This window comes from Primulina eburnea, chromosome 17, assembly GCF_022965805.1.
Source record: "Primulina eburnea isolate SZY01 chromosome 17, ASM2296580v1, whole genome shotgun sequence".
Classification (NCBI taxonomy): Eukaryota; Viridiplantae; Streptophyta; class Magnoliopsida; order Lamiales; family Gesneriaceae; genus Primulina; species Primulina eburnea.
Genome location: NC_133117.1, coordinates 6,474,022 through 6,497,880, shown reverse-complemented (window position 1 = coordinate 6,497,880; position 23,859 = coordinate 6,474,022). Strand labels below are relative to the sequence as shown.

The following is a 23,859-nucleotide window of genomic DNA, read 5'->3' as shown; positions in this document are numbered from 1 at the left end:
GTTTTTTTAAATAAAAATATCCTCGTCAAACTCTAAAAATCCATGATATCTGAAACAATAATAATCAAATATTTAAAATAAAAATAATAAAATATTATAATTATTAACCAAATTAGCTAAATAAAACCATAATTATAAATATATATATATATATATATATATATATATCTTATTTTGAAATGAATAGTTGTAGAATTAATTAATCAATTATAAGTCTATTAATAATATAAAATGAGAGCAGAGTCCTAAGGCCATCTCCAACCCATTACGCTATGTTAGTGTCACACTAACTTTAAAATAGTGTAATTCTTACACCAAATATAAAATTCATCTCCAACCCATCAACTCTAAACTCTACATTAAAAAGAATATTCTCGGAATATTCTCTATTATTTTATTAACAAAAAATAATTTACTTCACAAAATATTTATAAACACAACAATTAAAATATCACTAGTATCTAAAATCATTTCTATATTAAAATTCATTATATATATTACTGAATTAAAATATTAATTAAATATTTATTTATAATTACGTTAAAATTTTTTAATATTTAATATTCATTTTCAATACTTAAACTTATTACTTGATTAAATGTAATTAACTAATCATTCAAAAAAATTACAATCACACAAGTAAATATTTTGAACATAAATTACTAACATACAACCAATATTCAAATGATCCATATAAAATAGAAATGACACACAAATATCCAACATTTAATTAACGGAATTACTATATAAATCCCATAAATGGTCGATTAGTGCATCTCGTAGTGCGAAGTGAGCCTCTCTGTCCCTTATGTTTTTATACCGAGCAAGAAATTCTTGAAATCTTATATTTTGATCCGTAATCATTTCCACATTTGGAGTTGGTGCTTCCAACGCATCTTCGATTGGTGTATCCAAGTCACGCTCATCTTCGATAATCATATTGTGCATTATAATGCATGCAGTCATTATATCTTGCAAGTGTTTTTTCTGCCAAGCACGTGCTGGAGATGCTACAATTGCAAATCGTGATTGAAGTACTCCAAATGCGCGTTCGACATCTTTCCTACATGACTCTTGTTTCATTGCAAAATATTTTTTTTTGGGACCGCGTGGATCATGAATTGTTTGCACAAGAGTTGACCATTTAGGATATATACCATCGGCTAAGTAATATCCTTGATGATACTCTTTTCCACCAATAAAGTAATTTGCTGGAGGAGCGATACCTTGCGCAAGATTTGAAAAAAGATTTGATGCCTCAAGAACGTTGATGTCATTGTTAGATCCTGGCATACCAAAAAATGCATGCCATATCCAAAGATCATAATCAGCAACCGCTTCCAAAATAATGGTCGGAGAACCACTACGACCCGCGTATTGTCCTGCCCATGCTGTTGGGCAATTTTTCCATCTCCAATGCATACAGTCCAAGCTTCCCAACATTCCAGGAAATCCACGTTTTTCACCAATATGCAGTAGTCTATCAATATCAATGGAGGTAGGTGACCTTAGGTATCGCTCTGCAAACACCTCTACAATATCCCGACAAAAACGTTGAAGGCATTGAATTGTAGTTGATTCTCCTATCTTAATATATTCATCAGCAGCATCCGCTGGTGTACCGTATGCCAACATCCGCATTGCAGCAGTAATTTTTTGATTAGTAGAGAGTCCCAGCCGACCAAGACCATCTACTCGTTGTATGAAATAACGATCATGATTCTTTACAGCCTCAACAATACGAAAAAAAAGGCCTCGTGACATTCGAAAACGTCTTCGAAACATTGCTTCATTGTATCTTGGATTATCAGCAAAATAATCGTTGAAAAGATTACGATCCGCCAATTCTCGATCACGCGGAATTACGATATGACCGGGAATCGACCCTCCATGTTTGACTTCAACTTCATGTTGCTCAGCATATGAAGCCGCTAAAATTGTGTTATTGGTTGCTAGACTCCCCAATAAATTTTCTGTTTCGTTGATGGACTCAAATTGATCTTGAACATGTGAATCAAATTCATCAGATGAGCTAGATGATGCTGAATTGAAAAAATGAAAATTTTGATAATTCATGATGTTTGTTGATAGTTGGAAATTTTGAAGTACGAGTTGGATAACTTCATATGATTCATATTATATAACAAAACCAAATCTATTCACATTATCTTTATCATTTATCCAAAAATTCTGAACCGATTTATACACCGTCGGATTAGATTTCATTTAAACCGAACCATAGGATCTTTATCATATATCCAAAATGGTTGGATTTTCAAAATCTTTATCTTGACTTCACGAGAATACACACAAATGGACATTATAGGATATTATATACAATACATGATAATAGTAATAATAATAATAATTTGTTTATATACAATACATGATAATAGTAATAATAATAACAATACACGAGAATACACACAAATTAAAAAAACATGAAAATTTGTTTCTTTACTATAGGATATTATATACAATACACACAAATGGACAAATATGTATTTATAATAATAATAATAATAATAATAATAATAATAGGATCCTTATCCTATATCCAAAAAATCCGATTCGATTTATTCACCGTTGGATTAGATTTCTTTGAGTTGGAACCATATGATCATTATCCTATATCTACAAAATCTTATCCGATTTATACTCCGTCGGATTAGATTTCATTTAAACGGAACCGTAGGATCTTTATCCTATATCCATTATCATACTCTATATAATAAATATTATACCTGTCTCTCAAAATATTTTCGTTTCAATGGCTTCGAATGCACGAACTGCTTCTTATTCATATCAAGAAGACATACACCTTTGTCATGTTTATCTTGACATTTCCCAAGATCCTATCATAGGCATAAACCAATCTCGAAATCAATTTTGGAGTCGTGTCGAGCAAAGCTACAACAGTTCCAGAGCACCCGACATGACTGAAGTTCGTAACAAAAGATCTGTGCAATCTCGTATGGGCTTAATATTGGCGGCGATTAGTAAATTAAAAGCATGCATCCAACAAGTTGAACAACTCCATCCAAGCGGTGCTTCAGATATGGATATTGTGAGTTTTGTTTTGATAGAATATCTATACTTATATTATTATCAGTTGTTTATATTATTTATCTTAACTTTAATTTTATATACAGATAATTCGTGCGAAAGAGTTAATGAAACAGGATTCTAATTTCAAGAAAGGTTTTAAGTTTGATCATGTATGGTCTATTATGAAAGATATGGAGAAATTTGCAGCTTCGTCAAATCATTCAAGGTCAACAATTCAAAGAGGTATTGAATTTTTCGACTCTCAACAATCGGACACACAAGCAACGGATTCCCCCAAATCAGCGTCCCCTGGATTATCACCATTTGAGATTAATTTAAGTGATGAAAATATTGGTGGTACTTCGTCACAGCGGCCACTTGGAGTGAAAAAAGCAAAATTAAAAAAGAAAAAAGATGAATATATGTCACAGACAATTGAATCAATGCGATTAGGACAAGAAAAAATTCTGGAAATAATCCAAACTGGAAATGCTTATCGTGAACATAACAAAGAATTACAGATAAAACGTATGCAACAAACTGAACGAAAATTGGAACAAAATGAAACAAAAATAGAACAAAATCGACAAATGTTGGATTTGACTAGGTTTCAAGAAGAAAACAAAATTTTGGTAATCGATCTCAACTCAATTCAAGATCCATCTTTGCGTGAAAATTTTAGGGCCGAACAGTCAAGAATTTTGAGTGAGAGGGAAGAAAGGAAACGTGCACGTGATAGTCTCGACTATGGAAAATATTTTGGAGACATTGGAGGATCTGGATCCAGCTTACCTCCGTTTTAAATTTAAGTGCTTGTCATCCTTATTTTATTGTATTGTGGTATGATTTTTAATAGTTTGTTGTTTATTATCTTCTTTACGTTTATGTTGTATCATTATCTTTGATTTGAAGTGTTGTCATCTTATTTTATTTTATGTTGTATTGTAATGTCAATTTTAATAATTTAGTGTTTTTTATGTTTGTTTATTTAATTTTGTATCATTTTCTTTGATTTTCAAAAAAATAGTGTTTGAAATCTTAATTTTTTTTGTACTTGTATCTTTGTATTCAATATTAATTAATTTAATTATAACTACATAATTAAGATATTCTTGGCAAATTTTATACTATTTTATTTACTACAACTAATTTATCACAAATAATTTATTAACATAATCATATTATCTTTATTAATTATGTATTAAATTAAAATATCCAAATTTTTTAAATTCACTTTTTTAAAATTAATTGTTTGAAATAATACATTTTTATAATTAAATTGGATTATAAAACTAATTATATAATATTTAAAGTTTAAGTAAAATGACAATAAAAAAAATTACAAAAAAAAAATAAAAAAAACCAAAAACCCAACGCTATTGCTACAGTGTTGCACCAAATTTGGTGCAACACTGTAGCACTCCACTAGTTTGGCGTCAACAATAGGTATCGGTTGGAGCAGATAACCCTGCACTAAAATGGTGTTTTACACCATTTTGGTGCAGGGTTGGAGATGGCCTAAGACTTATCACTTACATCGATCTCTACACAGAGAAAATGAAAACCGAACTAGTGATCATCCCCTCGCCGGGGCTGAGCCACCTCGCCTCCACCGTGGAGGCGGCGAAGATTCTCCTCCGGAGAGACAATCGTCTCTCTATCACCTTACTCATCATGAAGTACCCCAAGGATGAATTCGTCGACTCTTACACCCAAAAAATCTCTTCAGACAGCAACTCCACCTCCACCGCCTTCTCTTTACGCATAATCAATCTCCCGAATATAGAAACCCCCGCATCAGACACTTTATTATTCGATATAATTTATATCCAAATCCCCAACGTAAGAAAGGTGTTGTCCGAGCTCGTCCAACAATCCTCGGCTCGAATCGCAGGAATTGTTGTGGACATGTTCTGCACCAGATTCGTCGATGTTGCTGATGAATTTGGCCTCCCATCTTACATCTTTTACACTTCCAGCGCTTCTTCTTTTGGCCTGTTTCGCCATCTAACATCCCTTAAATTCGAACACAACCAAGAACTCACTCAGTACAACAAATCCGACGCAGAGTTATCTGTACCTTGTCTATCCATTAAAGTTCCCGCTAAGGTCTTGCCTCCTGGAGCGGTGACAGACGGTCCCTTCACGGAGGGCGTGTTCGATTGTTTCAAAAGATTTGCAAGGGTTAAAGGTGTTTTGATCAACACATTTTATGAGCTTGAATCTTATGCTATTCAATCTTTATCAAATGGGAATTCACCAAAACTTTACCCCATTGGACCTATACTGAATTTAACCCATCAAGTTGGAACCTCAAAAAGCCAGCCCGACGATGACGAGATCAAGAAATGGCTCGATCTTCAACCCGAATCGTCTGTACTATTCTTGTGCTTTGGAAGTAGAGGGACTTTCGAGGTGCCACAAGTGAAGGAGATAGCAGTTGCATTGGAGAGATGCGGGCACCGTTTCCTGTGGTCTGTAAGGAAGCCACCGCCGGCAGTGATGGGGCGGCCTCTTCCGACAGATTACGAAGATTTCGATGATATATTGCCGGAAGGATTCTTGGAGAGGATTAAAGGGAGAGGTAAGTTGATAGGATGGGCGCCGCAGATGGAGGTGCTGTCACATCCCTCAGTGGGCGGATTCGTGTCGCATTGCGGCTGGAATTCGACGTTGGAGAGTATATGGTGTGGGGTTCCGGTTGCGACGTTCCCATTGTACGCAGAGCAACAGCTGAATGCGTTTCAGCTAGTGAAGGAGTTAGGTATGGCGGAGGCGATCAGGATAGACTACAGGAAGGATTCTGAGGCAGAGGTTGTGGGTTCGGAGGAGATCGAGGCGGCGATACGGCGGCTGATGTATGTTGAAGGGAGCAGTAGAGTGAGGGAGAAGGTTAGGGAAATGCAGAAGGAAAGCAGATTGGCTGTGGAAGAAGGTGGATCTTCCTATACTGCTCAGATTAGCTTCATTGAGGATATAATCAACCACTTTGGTTGAGAATTTGCTGATTCTCTTTGAAAAGGTTTTAAATTATCAAAAATTGAATAAATCGTTGAAAATTGTTATGTAATTTCCCTTCTAATTAGTTCGCTTTTTTCGGTTCACTTTGCATTCTTGATTTCTAAATCATATTTGAGCTCAAATTACTTTAGTTGTGTTGATGTAAGGCCTTATAATTAGTTATCTGGTAATTTGACGTAATTAATTTGACGTAATTAGAATATTTATCGAGTTGTAAATTAAATAATTATTTATATCAAATAATTTTAGAAAGTGGTTTGAAAATATGTATTTTAGAATATCGGAGAATTTAACGATATAAAATACATATAGAGTTTAAATAACACACGATAACAAAATAAATACAAATCGGATTAAAAGGGACATGGAAACTACATTATTTACATACACACACAACCTATGTTAAGAGTGAAAGAAGGGAGAAAACAAATCATTCTCGTAAACCCAACATCTTCCCGTCACTTGTGTAGTAGCTGCGGTAGAATCGATATATCTCCTCCGTCCGAAGTCGAAACTTAAATTTCTTGAAGGGTTGTCTTCCTAACATCGTAAGCTTCGATTTAAGCCATAAGTCGCGAATTTTGAGCAAGGATTCGGGTAGATCGAAGCTGCTGTTCTGGTGCTCTATTTTCTGCACGAATTCTCCCGGATTTGGGTGAGTATTTTTCTGTTGCTGTGATTTTTACAACTTGAATTTGTAGAAATGACCTAAACAAACTTTGTAGTACTTTAAGTTACCTATTCATAACCACTGAAAAAATGGGATTTCGATTTAAAAATGATTTTATATGATTTTTCTATCAAAATATGTCAAAATCGAATTCTGCAATTGAGCTGTGCAGAAACGCTTCAGTAATTTGAGAATATGACCTCTGTGCATTTGGAATTTGGAATTTTGGTTCAATGAAAGTTGTAGATCTACGAGTTATCTTTGAAATGGTACCAGAATCATTAGATTCTATCAAGAATGGAGAGAGTTGTGCTCGTTTTACTGAAACTGCTCAGTGGATGGATTTTTTTAGAGAGCAGATTTGATATCTTGAGTTCAATGTAATGTTGGTTTCAAATGATTGCGAATTTGAATATGGATTCAACTGGAAAACTTAGATAATTGGGGTTTTTCTTTTCATTTCCAATTGGCGGATATTGATTTGAGTTAATATAGAGCGATATATGAATTTTATGCTCTTTAGTGCCAAATCAGACATCGGAATAGAATGTAGTTTTCATGATCGGCTTATTGTTGTTTTGTTTAGGCCGAGGATTTTTGAAGTAAAGTTGATCTTTAGAGTTGTCAATTTGGTATAGGTATGTTACAGCTCAATAACATTCAACGGTAAAACATTAATTATGTTTCAATTGTCATTCTGTGTTGCACTAAGAGTATCTATGACTTGTTGACTGTTATAAGTTGTTAAATGTCTTCGTTGTGGTATATGTTTATTATTGTGACATATTATTGGTATTTAGCATAGAGCATACTGTTATGACATTCATGTTAAGCCCTATCGTTCTTGTTAGCTCGTTGTTGATATCCATTGTTATCTGATACTATTGTTTATCTTGGGATCATAGTGTGGCTGATAGGCCTATTTACGTTAATACACATGAGACCATAGATATGATTGAACTATCTCGTGGTTAATGCAGCCTTTTGAGGTGAGCACTAGGATTGTGTCATCTAGTTCGTTCTGTTGTGTCATCATGTTGTACTGTATCAGCAGTATGGAGGCCGAGTCAGGGGTGTTATTCAGCACAACCTGGCATACCTCGCATACTTGGGTAGGGCGGTTTAGATGCATGACTATATAGCTCCCTTGTGTTGTTGTACGAGCATTATTCCAGTTGTTATCGTATTGTTTATTGGCTCATGTTATCCCGATTATCGTTGAGTCGTTCATGTATTGCATATTACATTTTATTATATGATGATACATTATTTATGTTTATTGTTATTATTGTTGAACTGTTTCATACCAGAATCCTAACCTTAGTTGTTTCTTGGGGGGCTGCTATGGTTGCTATTGGACACCATGGTAGATATCCTGAGTCTTTTTGTAGCATCAGGCCAAAGTTTCGCCAGTGGAGCTCGGGATTGAGGTTGAATTGCTTGGTTCTGTTTAGTGGAGTCTCCCAGTTAGTCTATATGTATGTTTTGAAGTTTGTTTCAGTCTTGTGCTGTAGTTTATTTGCTGGGGAGATGCCTCGTGTATCTATAGTGATATTTAGTTGTTTTGTGATGTTCTAAGTCGACTATGTGGTTCTTATGATCTGGTGACTACTTGATATGTTTTAATTTCTGCTTAGTCCTGGCAGTGAGGCTATAGGTTGTTTGACTTCGTTTTTGTTTTAAATGACTCTATTCATAGTATATTTTGATATAAACTGATGTTTGAGTTTTTCTGATGTCCTATTTACGGGGATGTCATGTCGAAATTTTTCTAGGCCTTGAGATCCATTTTAAACCTTTTTTTCACTGCACCTTTAAATCAAATAATTATTGTTTGATAATTAATTTTCATTAGAGTAAATGCAAAAACTTGTATGAGACGCCGGTTCATATTTTGTAAGACGTATCTCTTATTTGGGTTATCCATGAAAAGTATTACTTTTTATACTAAGAGTATTACATTTTATTGTGAATATCGGTAGGGTTGACCATATTACAGATAAAGATTGGTGAGACAGTAGAGCCCGAAAGCAGTACACGTAAAATCTATGCATTCATTTAAATTGTTACTTATTTATTTAATTTTAAAATGATTTTAGCGACGCATGATTTATAAAATTGCATTAATTTGAATTATTACAAGTTTATGTGATGCGCGTTAAAATGTTTTCTTGATTTTTATGTTTCAGGCGATTATTTGATGCTGGATCGGCGAAAAGAGATCAGTGACAATTTTGGCAATTTGTAAAATGTGGTATTTTGTTCCATGTCAAGAATTTGATATTTTAAATGATTTATGAAGTTTTAAACATTTTAAAGCCTAATTTAATTATTATGTGATTTTTAAGATTTTAAAGTTTCAAAGTTTATCACTTGAGTATTTTATTCTAAATTATGAGATTTTTCAGTAAAGTTAATAGTGAGTTAGTATCCTTAATTAGCAAGTTAATTATTAATTAAACCCCTTAATTCCCACTAACCCTTTAACACGCACACTTTATCCACTCACACACACATGCACATATACACATACACATACTTGGCCTATGCACACACATCTCTTGCACCCTTTCATTTCTTTTTGGAGAGAATTGGTAGAGTTCTTAATTCTTTGTCCAGCAGCACCATCCCCTTAAAATTATTTCAGCAACCACACGTTTATTTTAGCAGCAAAAATCGTGTCTCAAGTCGCCTGGATCGCTTCCCGCATCGCATCGCTTCGTTAATCGTCGTATCTTGAATTTTGAAGATCAAAGACATGTATATTTTTTTATTTTTGCATCGATCTTGTCATAGTAAATAATTTGATGTATATTGTATGAAAAACATGTGTAGGTTATGCAAAAGTTTGAGAAAAAATGTTTGAAACGATTTTGGATAAAATTTTGGGTCTCAAAAACCGAGTCTTGATTACTCATGTCCCGTCATGACTTTGCCTTGACTTTGGTAATCCTACCACAAAGTCCATAGAAATATGCTCTCATGTCCACTCGAGGTTTTGCAAAGGTTGCAGCAATCCTCTAGGTCGTTGGTGCTCTGCTTTGACTTGCTGACATACTCGACATTTGGAGACAAATTCAGCTACATCCTTTTTCATGAAAGTCCTCCAAAAATTTATTCTTGAGGTATCTGTATATTCTCGTACTGCCTGGATGAACTGAGAATTTTTACTTGTGTGCTTCTATCATTACCTAATGGCGAAGGTTATCGCTGTCGGTTATGAACAGTCGTACTTTCATCCATATGATTCTTTTTTTGTCGATCTGAAGATCTTAAGAATTCCCTTCTCTGACTTGGTCCTTAATTTTGTTCAGCACCGGATCTCGATCTTGATTTAACTTTACGGTTTCTTGCAGACATGGCTAAACCGAGAGGGAAGCGAAGGTCACCTTACTTGTGCTCTTCCGAATTAACGCGTCAACCACCTTGTTTGCTTTACCTAGATGGTAGATTATGGTCAAATCGTAATCCTTCAGGAGTTCGGTCCATTGCCTTTTCCTCATATTTAGTTCCTTTTGGGTGAACACGTATTTGATGCTCTGATGGTCTGTGAAGATTTCATATTTGACGCCATAGAGGTAGTGCCTCAAAATTTTTAAGGCAAAGACAAATTCTGCTAGCTCCAGATCATGTGTAGTGTAGTTCTGCTCGTGCGGTTTCAACTGCCTTGACGCATATTGCGATCACCCTCCCTTCTTGCGTGAGTATGCATACCAAACATTTCTTAGATGTGTCACTGTAGATGGTGAAATCCTTATTCTCCGCAGGCAAGATCAACACAAGCGTGGATGCAAGCTTCTCTTTCAATGTCTGGAAACTCTTCTCACAACTTTCAGTCCAATTAAACTTGGAATTTTTCTGTGTGAATTTTTTTAGTGGTATGTCTATCGAGGAGAATCCTTTCACAAACTTCCGGTACTAAGCGGCCAATCCAAGAAAACTTCTAATGTCGGTGGTGTTCTTAGGTCTAGACCAATCTGTAATTGCCTCCACCTTGCTTGGGTCCACTAACACTCCTGCTTTTGAGATCACATGTCCTAAATAGAATATATTTTCTGCCTGAATTCACATTTGTTGAACTTAGCATAGAGCTCATTTTCTCTTAAGGTTTGCTGAGCAAGGTGGAGGTTCTCTCCGTGACTTATCTCCTTGGGGGAATAGACGAGGATGTCGTCGATGAAGACTACTATGAATCGATCCAGGAATGGCTTGAAAACTCTTTTCATCGGGTCCATGAATTCTGCCGGCGCGTTCGTCAGACCAAAATGCATCACGGTGAATTCATAATGCTCATACCTTGTCTGAAAGGCTATTTTAGGGATATCTTCAGCTCTGACCTTCAACTGGTGGTAGCCCGTCCTCAGATCCAGATTAGAAAAGATTCCGGCTCCCTTAAGCTGGTCAAACAGGTCGTATATCCTCTGTACGAGTACATGTTCCTGACTACGATCTTTTTTAGCTCTCTATAGTCGATGCCTTACCTCATACTTCCATCTTTCTTCTTTACGAAGAGAACTGGAGCTCCCCATAGGGACACACTAGGTCGAATTTGCCTTTTATCTAGCAATTTTTGGAGTTGTTCCTTTATCTCCTTGAGTTAGACTAATGTCATTCTATAAGATACCTTAGAAATTGGTAAAACACCGAGAATCAGGTTGATTTCGAACTCGACTTCGAGGTCCAGGACTGTCCCAGAGAGTTCTTCTGGAAAAACATTTGAGAACTCTCGCATTATCGGGATGTCTTCCAATTTGAGTTCAACTTCCCCTTTTACTTCGCTGGGCATCGCTAGGTAGATATCTTCTCTGGATTTCATGGATTTTCAGGCTTGGGAAGCGGAAATGAGTGTCTTTCGTTCATTGGATTTAGCATAATACACGACCTCTTTCATTTACAGTTTACTATCTTTCATTTACTAACTCTCTTTCATTTACAGTTTACTATCGCATTGTTTCTTGCTAGCCATTATATCCCATAAAATGATGTCGCAAATCGGCAATAATAAAATTTATCAAGTTGGCACCGAAGGTTTGATCACCGATACTGATTTTACAATCTCTGTGAATTTCACGAGTTTAGATGGACTTACTTGAAGGTGTGGCTATTTGAAAGGGATCGATTAGTTTTTCTTGCTTACGTCTTAACTTCTTAGCAAATCTCTTAGACATAAAAGAGTGCATACCACAGTCAAATAACACATAAGCAGGTACTTTTTGAATTAGGATGGTACCTGATACGACTTCATTGGCGTCGTCTGCCTCTTCCTGTGTCATGGAAAAAACCCTGGCATTACGTTTTTTCTCCTTTGGCTTGCTAGAGTCCGCTCCTATGTTTGGCCTAGTTCCTTTGTTGGCCATGTTACTCGTTTGTTGGTGTTAAGACACTCTGAAATTCAGTGCCCCAGTTTCTTAAATACGAAGCACAAGCCGTTGGCTCTTCAGCACTCCCCGATGTTTCTGAAATGGCATTTTGGGCATCTCCTGGGTCCTTGATAGTTCGTGGCAGGGAATTGCCCTGTGAAAGGTCCACCTGAATGATTGGGATTTTTGAACTTCTATCCTCCCTGGGAAGATTGGCCGATAAGAGGACGTTTATTTCTGTTTTCCCCTTCTCTTTGACGGATGTCAGTTTTGGCAAGGATAACCGCGCCCATTACTTCTAAAAAATTGGCTGGCCAGTAGAATGCTAAAGCCAATTGGATTCAGCTGTTCAATCCTTTCTTGAAGTGGTGTAATTTCATGACTTCATCTATCATGATTGCCGGAGCATATGATCCAAGGGCATTGAACTGGGAGGTGTATTCCACAACTGACGTATCTAGGGCTTGATTTAAATTTTCAAACTCATTGAATTGCAATCTAACCTCGGTTGGATAATACATATTTTCCACTCGCAAGCGCACAGTTGTCAAGTTTTAATATATGTAAGTAAAGTATCGTTCCCACGAGGAGTGTGTATGAAAAAATAAATCAGTGCTTGTAATTAAAATAGTCACAACTTTATTTAGAAAAATCAATAAAAGTTTGATTTTTCTAAAAAAAATTGCAAACAAATAATTAATCTAATCACCGAATGAAGAGATATCAACGAGAGAAAATATCTAGAGGACTGATTTCACTAAGTTTCCACGATAATTATTCCCGGTTGTATTTATATTCATGAATTCCAATTATTTAATGGCCAAGAACACTTAATTATTTTATTCCCAAGTGACGAATAAATTGTATCGATCAAACTTCGATTCAAGCATTCCTAATAAAAATCTAGGTTTCATTGATAAATGCAAACAATGTTCTCATTAAGCCTCGCTAAAGTTATACGCCTTCCGAACGATATAAACATTCAACGATGTGTCTCTAATGATCTATAATCCTAATCTCTCTACCGAGTTGTAAAATTTAAAAAGCAATACACAATTTAAGTCCAGTAAATTGCAGTGAATAAAAACAAGAAACACAATTAAACCAAATAGAATTCAATCATAAAAATAACCACGTCAAATCATCGTGTCCACAAAGTTAAATCATCCTCTAGAATGGAAAATTAGTTCATCACGAAATCTAAACAGAAACAAGACATGTTCAAAGTTTTAGACATCGCAACACAATAAAATAAAGAAGCGAAAGAATAGATGACAAATCAGAAGTGACGTCTCTGTCCCCGGATTTGTCGTTCTTCGTCTTCATGATCAATCTTTGTGCTTCGTTCCGTTTCGTGCGTGTGTTTGTTCTCTCGTGCCTTTTTTTCTCTCCAAGTGGTCGTATCTCCTGACCTAGCCTCCATGTAATTTTATGTTCGCGAAATTTGAATTCTGTACGCACGGCGCGCGCGGTTGCACATGATCTCGCGCGGCCGCGTGCGAGGTTCTGTTCGTTATCATTCTTCTGTGCATGCAGTTGCGTGTGATCTCGCGCTGCCGCGGGCGAGGTTCTGTGTGGTGTGCTATATTTGTGCGTGCACGGTCACGCGTGATGTGGCTCGGCCGCGCGCACCCTTCTGTGCGAGACTCTTGTTTTCTTGGTCCACTTGGCTTCATGTACCCTCTTTCTCCATTCCGGTAATGACAATCAAAACAAACCAAAAAATTCATTATTTTGTTCGAAACTAACATAATTCAATATGGATTATTATATAAATTAAGTGCAATTCTTGCCCTTATCAAACCCTCCACACTTGAACTTTTGCTAGTTTCGAGCAAAATAACAATGAAAATACGCTTCAAAGAAGAGTTAACACTAACGACTATAGTCATGGATATGCAAAAAGTGATATTGGCCTCCGACTCATCTATTCTCATGTAATTCGCGATTACTCAAGAGTCACGTGCGTGTGTGATATGTCAATTCTCATTTACCCAGTCAGATGCTCAAATAGATTTACAACACTCACTATCCTTATAAACTCAAGAGATCTTCAGTTCAGTTCAAACCACACTTCATCAATGTACAAATTCACTTACACAGATCCCAAAGGACTTTATTGATGATTATTTGGCTCGTAAAATATTCAACACACGTATACCAAAAATTGATTTCACACAATGAGATGCTCACATGCAATTGATTAAAGTTCATACTTGTTAACAAGTTTCTCATGCATCCATAGGCTGGACTTGAACAACTTTTCTCCACTAGTATATTGGATATATTTGACAAGGTTAATAGGTCTTTTAGGCTTGTAACGTTAGCCTATGGCTCATGGCTACAATAAAAGGTATGAAAATCAAAATTTGAGAGAAATAATCGAATTTTCCTCATTTTCACTCTCATTTCATTCACCATCATTTTATTGTTTTCTTCCCAATCATACCCTCAATTTCCCATAATTTTCTTTTTCACCACTTTTTTATTCATTTCTTTGATTGTTTAACTTTTTCTTTTTCTTTTTTTCGACTCTTTTTGCACATTTAAGTTTTTTTTTCAAGGAGTATTTGAATCATTACAACACCAATGATATTTTTTCTCTCAAAATTAGGTAGGACAATAAGTATATAAGATTATGTAGTTGTTGTGGGATGTAGAACAGATACAAGTGGGGGCTAATTGTATGTCATTGACACACACCACTTGATTTTAGCAGGCTCAAAATTGGACACTAGGGATATTTCATGTTTATTAGGTAGGCTCAAAGGCTTAAACAGTTCAAAAGATTGCCTAAATCATTCTTATGTCTCATATTATCCGTATTTCGCCTCCAAAAGTGTTCAAGCAAGTTCTAGATTACCTTTTAATCCATTAATTATCTCATACAAACCCATCACATGCATTATTTGACTAGAATGATATATGAAATAGGTGCACAAAAAATTTAAGCATATCAATCAACTCGAGGCTCAATGGGATAACAATCGATAATAAGCAATGAAAACAGGCCCAAAGACATTGAGAAAGATTGCGTAGGTCATTTCTGTGTTTGCAAAGGTGTCAGTTAATGTCATGTGAGAATTACTAAAATTCAGATCTCTATTGTCTATTTAGCTCCACAGGTACGTAAATTGTCTCTAAGCATCGATAGTATCAACAAACATGACCGTGCAAAAATATTTGTGACTCCCAATTTATAATGAATACATATATTCATTAAAATAATGATTTCATTTTCATCATCGGCCACACAATGACGTATCCATGACTCTTTCTAACAATTCTAGCATGCAATAAATTATTTTAAAAAAAACCCATATAAACTCCTTACGAAAATAAGAACGAATTAACTACTGCAGGAAGCAATAACTTAACTCTAATAATCAAATACTACTTCTAACAAGAAAAGCAAGCAGATTCAAATTCACACGCCCCAAACTTACAGTATGCATTGTCTTCAATGTATAACTCAAAAGCGCGTGACAACACATACTTCTCGCACGAGTGTCAGAACTCGTTGCCCCAGTCGTCATCCGCGGCATCTTCAGCGTCCTCTTCCATGGGCTGTGGTGGGGGTCTGTCTGGTGGTGGGTACTGTGGTAGCCAAGCTGGTGGTGGTGGAAAAGGAGCATCATCGGGCCCAATAGGTGGAAAAAACTAAGCTAGCACCGACGTGAAGTCCATCATATATGACATGAAAGCATTAGTAGTGTGTCGGTGCTCGGCCAACCCTTGGCGCTGGGTCTGCATATCATGTTCCATTTGGAACACCCTGTCTCTCAGACTGGCTCGAGGGATCGATGGTGGTGGTGGTGGTTCTTGGCGTTCTCTGTCCCGCTGGTTGTAAGCTTCTTGTCGTTCTAACTCTCGTGCTCGGCGCCAGATGTGGCTAGTAACAACAGTGATTAGTCCCTTGGCTTTTAAAACTTGTTCATCTGCGGCCAATGGCACACCAGCATGAAGACAAAATGTAGTGATAGTATGTGGACAAGGGAGGCTGATGGTCATTAGTCCCTCACCAGAACGCATAATTGAACCATTAATTATCTTCCAAAGATCCAATGTCTTCTCCGTCATGATGGCGTAAATCAATGCCACTTAATCTTTTGTAATTTTTTTTTGATGTGAGGATGTCATGATTCTCGATATGATGAACGAGGCCCAACGTCTTGGGTTACGGAGAAATTCAGATTTTTTTTAGAGTAACCGGAGAGACTTGATTCAATCGCCACTCTGCACCTTCGATGCACAATTCTCTGATAATGACACCATAATCTACAGTGCCAGTAATAAATTGTTCATACTCATCGTTATCAAAGCTTGGCAGATTATAGATTGAATTTATGGTTTCCGAGGCAAAAGAGACCAATTTCCCTCGCACCAAGACCCTGTAGTCCTCATGTTTGATTCTAAAATTGGCATAAACTCGCGGACTATCGATATAACTGCATTTGGCGGTGACTTGGCTATCTCCAACCACCCCCTTTACTCAATTTCTTAGATTATGACACAGTTATGGGTGGTGAGATCTAGCCCTCTTTCTTTAATAATGGGCCTAGACAAAGTGCTCTCATAAACTTTGAAGGCTTTCTCGTTCCACAATTTGTTGGCATCATAGGAACGAGAAGAGGAAGCCACGTATTTTGAAATCTTTCTAGGCATGATATTACAATTTTATCCCACACTTTCAACAAATATAGAACAAAATCGTACCCAAAATTTGCTCGATTGCTAAAATTAACCCAAACAATGACAAGTAGAAGAAACGGTAACCTCGAGCGTAGAAAAATAACTACGGATGACGCTCGGTATTGAGTGTGAGCTTTTGATTCTTGAGTGAGAGCTATAAATTCAGCAGGGTAACAACAAGCTTGAGAATAGATAGATCGATGAGATTGAGAGTGTTGTTCCTCAACTGCTCTTCTCACCTATTTATAGGCTTCTCTTCAATGATAACATTAAATATATTTGAATCATTATATCGTTGATTGCCACGTCAATATTCTTCTGACATTTGTACACTGTAAGCCTGAAATACGGCGTTTCACTACGAGTTGTAGTCTGCTTTGAACTGTTGTTGGTTGAATGTCATCAACTGATGACGTGTTTAGCTGAATGATCAGCTGATAAGTAAACGCTGATAAGCTCTCAACTGAATATACCAACTGATCAGTTTCCAACTGATCAGTCAGTTGTCTTCGTAAGTTCAGTTCAGCTGGTTTCAATTGCCTTCGATAAACTGTGCATTAATCTTTAGTTAGGCAACTGTCTGTTCTTGATCAGTTAGTCCAATAAATTTAAACACATAGTTTGTCAAACCACCGAAATTAAGTTTCCAACAATTTCCCAATTTCTGGTGTTTGACAAAACTTGTAAAGTATGAACTGATCAACTGAACTTAAAATAATCTTAGAATTCATTGTCGATAAAATAATTCTTCTAATGTACAGATTCGTACAAAGAATGAAAATCAGGAACTAATCTATGTACAGATTCGTACAAAGAATAAAGAATAAAAAATATTCAACAATTAATTTAAGTCAGTTGATCTTCATATCTTCTTCTCTTTGTTACCTTTGTCTTCTTCTGTTTCTCTTATTTCCCCTTTTTGGTCAAGCACATCCACTTTTTTTGATAATATTCGGACATCTGCTGCAATATCTGATACATCCTTCATCACAATGTTCTACAGCATATCAATCTTTTTAGTGACTGTGTTCTACAGAAAGTCAAAGCGTCTTGCCGACTAATGCTTGAGTTTGGAAGTGGGATTCAGTAGACATGCTATCTTTCTTGATTTCTTCCATCTGGAGATATAGATAAGTCACACTCTGGTTGAGTTGATTCAGTCTGTTCGAGGTAAACTAATTGTTCGAGTTGAGCTTCAAAGTGTGTGCAAGCTGAGTTGATTGAATTGCAGAAATAGCTTGCATCATACTGATGAGGTTGGACTGAACAGTTTGAAGTTCTTCAAATAGGGCATCAGTGTCTGAAATCCTAAGAGACACGGCTTCGGAAGATTATAGAATTTGTTCCCTTTCCTATTGAGTAAATACAATCATCGCACCGTCAGTTAATTCTGTTTCATGCGCCAATATTTCTGAAATATTTTCAGTTGTAAGTTCCCTGGGAGGAGAAGAGACAGTTGGAAGAAAAGAAGTAGTAGAAGGTTCTTCAGTTGATTGAATAACTGGTTCTTCAGTTGGTTGATGAAATGGCTCTTCAGTTGGCACTTCTTCAGTTGAGACTGAGTGCAGCTGAGCCTCTTCACCTTGTTTCAAAACTTCTTGTTCAGTTACAATTGGTGACTGAACTGGCTCTTCAGTTTCTTCACAAATGGCCTTCTCGGCCCGTTCTTTAAAACTAACAGCTTGATCAGCTGGATTATCAACAATAATAGGATCAGCTTGTTCTTCAGTAACAGTTGGCTGGTCTGCTGGTTCCTCAGATAAAACAAAATATTCAATTGATTTCGATGTTTTTAGCTGAATGTCAGAGGTTACTGATTTGATGACCTCATCAAGATTGTCCAGTGATAATTCAGCTTCAGAATAAGGCGTTGGATTAGCAGTTTAAGAGGGAGTAGGTTGAGCAACTATTCTGGAAGGTTCAGTTTCCTGTTGAGTAGTTTCAGTGGCTGAGTCTTTGGGTGGCTATTGAACTGACTGTTCAGCTGGGTCTTCTTCAGTTGATAAATCTTGGGAAGCCGCTGGAATGATCAGTTCTTGATCCATTTCCCAGTTTTTTTATCTCTAACTGTAATGCGAAAAGATCCGAGTCCAGTTGATTATTCACAATTGTATCATTGAATGCAGTTGGACTTGTAGGATCAAAATGCATTCGCAATTCAGCAACTATATTTTGTACCTTCTTAGCTCTCAGTTGATTGAAAATTTAATTCTTTCTCTCCAGAGCTTGAACAATTGTAGAAGCCTTGACTTCCCTTAGAATGACAGTCTCCAGATCAATAAACTTCTTCAGTTAGAATTCTTCAGAAGCTGTTTAGAAAAAACTTCAGTTCTGAACTTCACCCATTCATTGTAGGCTTCGAGCTTGTTCACTGCAAATTAATTGATCTCTTCTCAAATAAAATCAATGTGAGTTTGGATGGCATTGATTGGCCTGAGCTCTTCTTGCAATTTTCCTTTGCCTTTAGAGTCAGTCAAGGCATGATGAATGCTTAACCCTGATGTATTTGCATCAATCTTTTCTCTTTCACTATTCCCTTAGGTCTGGCAGTAGATAGGGCAGTGTATCCAGAAATAGTGATCAATGGAGCCTTGACTCCAGCAAGCTTCTTCTTGTTACCAGATTCGGTGACGGTAGAATGGTGGATAGAGGCAACTGATCCACAGTTGAGGGTTCAGTTGGAATAGGTTTCAGTGGAATAGCCTTGATAGGCTGTTGAGCTCCTGAATGCATCCATCTTTCAGTTGGAATGATCCCAACTGCAGCAGCAGCCTTTGTCTTCAAGGTTCATGGCTTCTTGACGACCTTGGGAGATGAAGTCTTTTTTGAGCCAGTTTCACTGACAATCAGCTTGCGCTCGATTGTCTTCTTCTGGAGGGTCTTCATTTTCTGAACTGATTTGGGGGCCTTCTACGTCCCAATCTCCTGCTTGACATTCAAGAACTGCTCAGGTGACATGTCCGGTTTCTTCTTAGGTGGCTGGACATTCTTAGCATTGAATATTTTATCTTTGATAACTTTTCAGAACCATCAATTACCTTCCCTTTTACTTTCAGCACATGGCTGAGTTGCACCGCAAAGCCCTTTGACTACTTGGACGATTGGAAAAAATTCCTCAGAATGTTGAAAATCAAGTTCTTCCCGTGCAGTTTCCGTCCTGCCATAACAGCAGTCATGGCTTGAAACTTCTCAAGAGTGAGTGCAGCAAAGGATCCAGTCTTTGTCAAAAGCCCCTTTGCTACTATATCTGCCAGTAGTTGCACCTCTGGCTTCAGTTCCTTCTTTGGATCGAAAACTTTGATTTTCCGACCATCCGCAAGGAGTAAGGTTTGCATCTCTTCAACATCAGATGTCTTGACTTCAGAAAGGTTAACAAGCCCATCAGTAGGCAGTTCAAAAAGGTTGCAGAAGAAGTCCTCTTCAATGATCAGCAACTGGCCATTTATAGTAGCTGCGATAGTGCCAGTTGTAGTGACATAGCCGCTGGCATAGAGTTCTTGAACCTCTTTGACATAGATTTCTTGGGAAGATAATGCTAGAAATTGTTTCAATCCGGCTTCTTCCAGTTTGATGACGATGTTCTTCACAGCTTCATCTGCTACTGTCATAACTGATTCAAAACTGATTTCCATAGCGTTCATGACGTGAGCTAGGATTTTATTCGCCATTTGATTGAGTGAAATATGCGAAAAAATAATATGCTTTGAGTAGAAATTTTCTCTGAATGCTTGAATGTGCGTGTAAGAAGAAAAACTGAATTGTAGCCGGTATAGTACTAATGTAAGTGACTGTTCAAATTATTGGACACGTGTAGTCCAGGAAAATTTGAATTGAAAACATGTGTACGTGTGGTAAAAAACGTATGTATAGAATTCATGGATTATGTGGGTCCATGTTTCAAAATACTATTCGTTGAATTACAGAAATTAATGTGACAAACAGTCACATCATTTAATATATAACAAAATAAAATAAAAGCAAATAAAGAAAACGAAAGCTATAAAAGATACTGGTTGGGTTGCCTCCCAACAAGCGCTTGGTTTAACGTCGTCATCCCGACTGCCACCAGTCGAAATCAAGTTAATACGCCCAAAGGAATGTTGTCAACATGCCTTACTTCAGTCTCATAATAATGCTTGATTTGTTGTCCATTTACTTTAAACGTTCTTCCGTCATTGCAATTTAGCTCAATGGCTCCATATGGTCGGACTGATTCTATTGTAAAATGCCCTGACCATCATGATTTTAGCTTAATAGGAAATAGTTTGAGGCGTGAATTGAACAACAGTGCTTGTTGTCCGGGCTCGAAATTCTTGTGTAAGATATGGTTGTCGTGCCACTTCTTGGTCTTCTTCTTGTAGATCTTTGTGTTCTCATAAGCCTCATTTATGAATTCCTCCATCTCATTCAATTGCAATAGCCGTTGCTCAATAGATGCTTCCATGTCAAAGTTGAGCTTTTTCACGACCCAAAAAGCTCTGTGTTCCAATTCCAGTGGTAAGTGACAGGCCTAAAAAAAGACCAACCTATAGGGTGACATCCCAATATGTGTCTTGTATGCAGTTTTGTACGCCCATAAGGCATCATCCAGCTTCAGTGCCCAATCCTTCCGGTTTATCTTCACTGTTTTCTTAATATCTGCTTAATCTCCTAACTGGATACTTCGGCTTGTCCATTTGCTTGTGGGTGGTATGTCAGCGTCACTTTATGCTTTAAATCATATTTAGCCAAAAGTGAGTTAAAGATTTTATTAAAAAAATGTGTGCCTTCATCACTAATTATGGCTCTTGGTGTCCCAAATCTTGTGAAGATGTTCTTGTCAAAAACTTAGCAACCACTCAGCATTGTTAGTATTGGTGGCAATTGCTTCTACCCATTTTGACACATAATCCACAGCAAGCAAAATATAAGATTGGCCAAAAGAATATGGGGATGGTCCCCATGAAGTCAATACCCCAAACATCAAAAAATTCCACTTCCAAAATATTGGTCATGGAAACTCATGGCGTCTAGAAATATTGCCAACTCTTTTGCATCTATCACATGAATTGGCTAAGGTATAACTATCTTTAAACAAAGTAGGCCAATAAAAACCAGACTGTAATACCTTTTCTGTTGTTCTTGATGCTCTAAAGTGGTCACCATATGGTGAAGAGTGGCATTGTTCAAGAATAACTTTCGCTTCATCCTTCGCTACGTATCTTTTAATCATCTGATCAGCACATCTCTTGAAGATCTATGGATCATCCCATAGGTAAAAATTTTCATCGTGAAGTAATTTCTTATTTTGATGATAAGTCAAATCTGGAAGGAGAGTACCACAAGACGAGAAATTAGCTATATCGGCAAACCAAGGGAGTATAGAATTTACCTCAAACAGCTGTTAATCTGGAAATGCTTCTTTTATGGTTCCTTCATCTTTTTTATCTTCAAGTTCGATTCGTGAACAGTGGTCGGCCACTTGATTTTCACACCCCTTCTTATCATTCACTTCAAAATCAAACTCTTAGAGCAATAAATCCACCTTATCTAGCGTGTTTTTACATCCTTCTTGGCAAATAGGTATCGAATAGCTACATGGTCAGTGAAAACAATTACCTTTGTGCCAACCAAGTATGGTCCAAACTTGTCAAATGCAAACACTACTGCAAGCATCTTCTTTTCAGTAGTTTTGTAATTTTGCTGTGCAGCATCCATGGTTCGACTTGCATAATAGATTGATCTAAAAAATTTATCACGCATGTGGCCCAACACCACACCTACTGCATAATCACTAGCATTTCACATCAACTCGAAGGGATCCTTCCAATCTGGCACTATCATGATGGGTGATTCACCAATGCGTTCTTGATCTTCTCAAATGCCTGCAAACAATCATCATAAAAAAAAGTGGATTCTTTTTCAAGCAAATTACACAAAGGTTTGGTAATCTTAGAAAAATCTTTGATAAATCTACTATAAAACCCGGCGTGTCCTAAGAAACTTCTTATCCCTTTGATGTTCTTTGGTAGTAGAAGCTTTTCAATTGCAACCACTTTGGCTCTGTCTACCTCTAATCCTTTAGAAGACACTTTATGTCCAAGAACAATACTCTCTTGGACCATAAAATAACACTTCTCCTAATTAAGAACTAGGTTTTTTTCTTGACATATCTGCAAAACGAGGGAAATGTTGTGTAAATAGTGATCAAATGAAGAGCCAAATACCGAGAAATCATCGATGAAGACTTTCCATCATGTCTGTAAATATGGCAATCATACACTTCTGAAAAGTAGCTGGTGCATTGCATAGCCCAAAAGGCATTCTCCTAAAAGGAAACATGCCATTGAATGTTGTCTTCTATTGATCCTCTGGTGCTATAGCAATCTGTTTATAACCTGAATAACCATCTAAAAAGCAGTAGTGACAATAACCAGCAAGTCTATCAAGCATTTGATCAATAAAAGGTAATGGAAAATGATCTTTACGTGTGACATTGTTCAACTTCCTATAATCAATACATACTCGCCATCCACTCACGGTACGAGTAAATACTAGTTCATAATTTTCATTATTACCACAGTCATTCCACCCTTTTTAGGCACTACTTGCACAAGAGACACGCAACTGTCGTCAGAAATAACAGATATAATTCCAGCATTTAACAATTTCAACACTTCATTTTTCACTACCTCCTTCATCGCTGGATTTAGCCTCCTCTGAGAAATCGACCACCCAAATGCAGTTTTGAATATCCTCAACACTCTCAACAATTTTTCTTTTTCATCTAAAGTAAGAGAGGAAGAGATAATTACCGGATATGTCGACTTCTCACCCAAGAAAGCATAGAAAAGATGGCTTGGCAATTCCTTCAAAACAGGGGATGAAGGTATTATCTCTGACTTTTCTTCTTCCAACTTCTCTTGTGCCGCTTCCTTCACCTTTGGCAACTCCTCAAGAGCTAAAAGTTGTTCTCTCAATTCCCAATCTTCATCATCAACTCTATCGACAGTACAATAAAGGCATCTTTCTAATGGATCTTCTACTGTATGACCTATACCAATATCAACAACACAAGAGTCAATTATA

General features: G+C 36.9%; 3 protein-coding genes across 3 annotated transcripts; 2 read left to right on the top strand and 1 right to left on the bottom strand.

Moving 5' to 3' along the window:
* Positions 1-678: 678 nt before the first annotated feature.
* LOC140817805 (uncharacterized) lies at positions 679-2,076 on the bottom strand. The gene has a single exon (XM_073177594.1). The coding sequence runs from the start codon at positions 2,074-2,076 to the stop codon at positions 727-729; it is 1,350 nt and encodes a 449-aa protein (XP_073033695.1). The 3' UTR covers positions 679-726.
* A 535-nt stretch (positions 2,077-2,611) lies between these two features.
* Positions 2,612-4,056, top strand: LOC140818517 (glutathione S-transferase T3-like). Its single transcript, XM_073178503.1, has 2 exons — positions 2,612-3,067; positions 3,153-4,056. The coding sequence occupies exons 1-2, from the start codon at positions 2,771-2,773 to the stop codon at positions 3,849-3,851; spliced, it is 996 nt and encodes a 331-aa protein (XP_073034604.1). The 5' UTR covers positions 2,612-2,770; the 3' UTR covers positions 3,852-4,056.
* A 515-nt stretch (positions 4,057-4,571) lies between these two features.
* On the top strand, positions 4,572-6,209 carry LOC140818539 (anthocyanidin 3-O-glucosyltransferase 2-like). The gene has a single exon (XM_073178530.1). The coding sequence runs from the start codon at positions 4,606-4,608 to the stop codon at positions 6,043-6,045; it is 1,440 nt and encodes a 479-aa protein (XP_073034631.1). The 5' UTR covers positions 4,572-4,605; the 3' UTR covers positions 6,046-6,209.
* Positions 6,210-23,859: the final 17,650 nt, after the last annotated feature.

Coding starts and splice junctions, on each gene's coding strand:
- LOC140817805 (XM_073177594.1), bottom strand. CDS start 2,076: ATGAATTATCAAAATTTTCATTTTTTCAATTCAGCATCATCTAGCTCA.
- LOC140818517 (XM_073178503.1), top strand. CDS start 2,771: ATGGCTTCGAATGCACGAACTGCTTCTTATTCATATCAAGAAGACATA. Junction 3,068..3,152: donor GTGCTTCAGATATGGATATT/GTGAGTTTTGTT, acceptor TTTTATATACAG/ATAATTCGTGCGAAAGAGTT.
- LOC140818539 (XM_073178530.1), top strand. CDS start 4,606: ATGAAAACCGAACTAGTGATCATCCCCTCGCCGGGGCTGAGCCACCTC.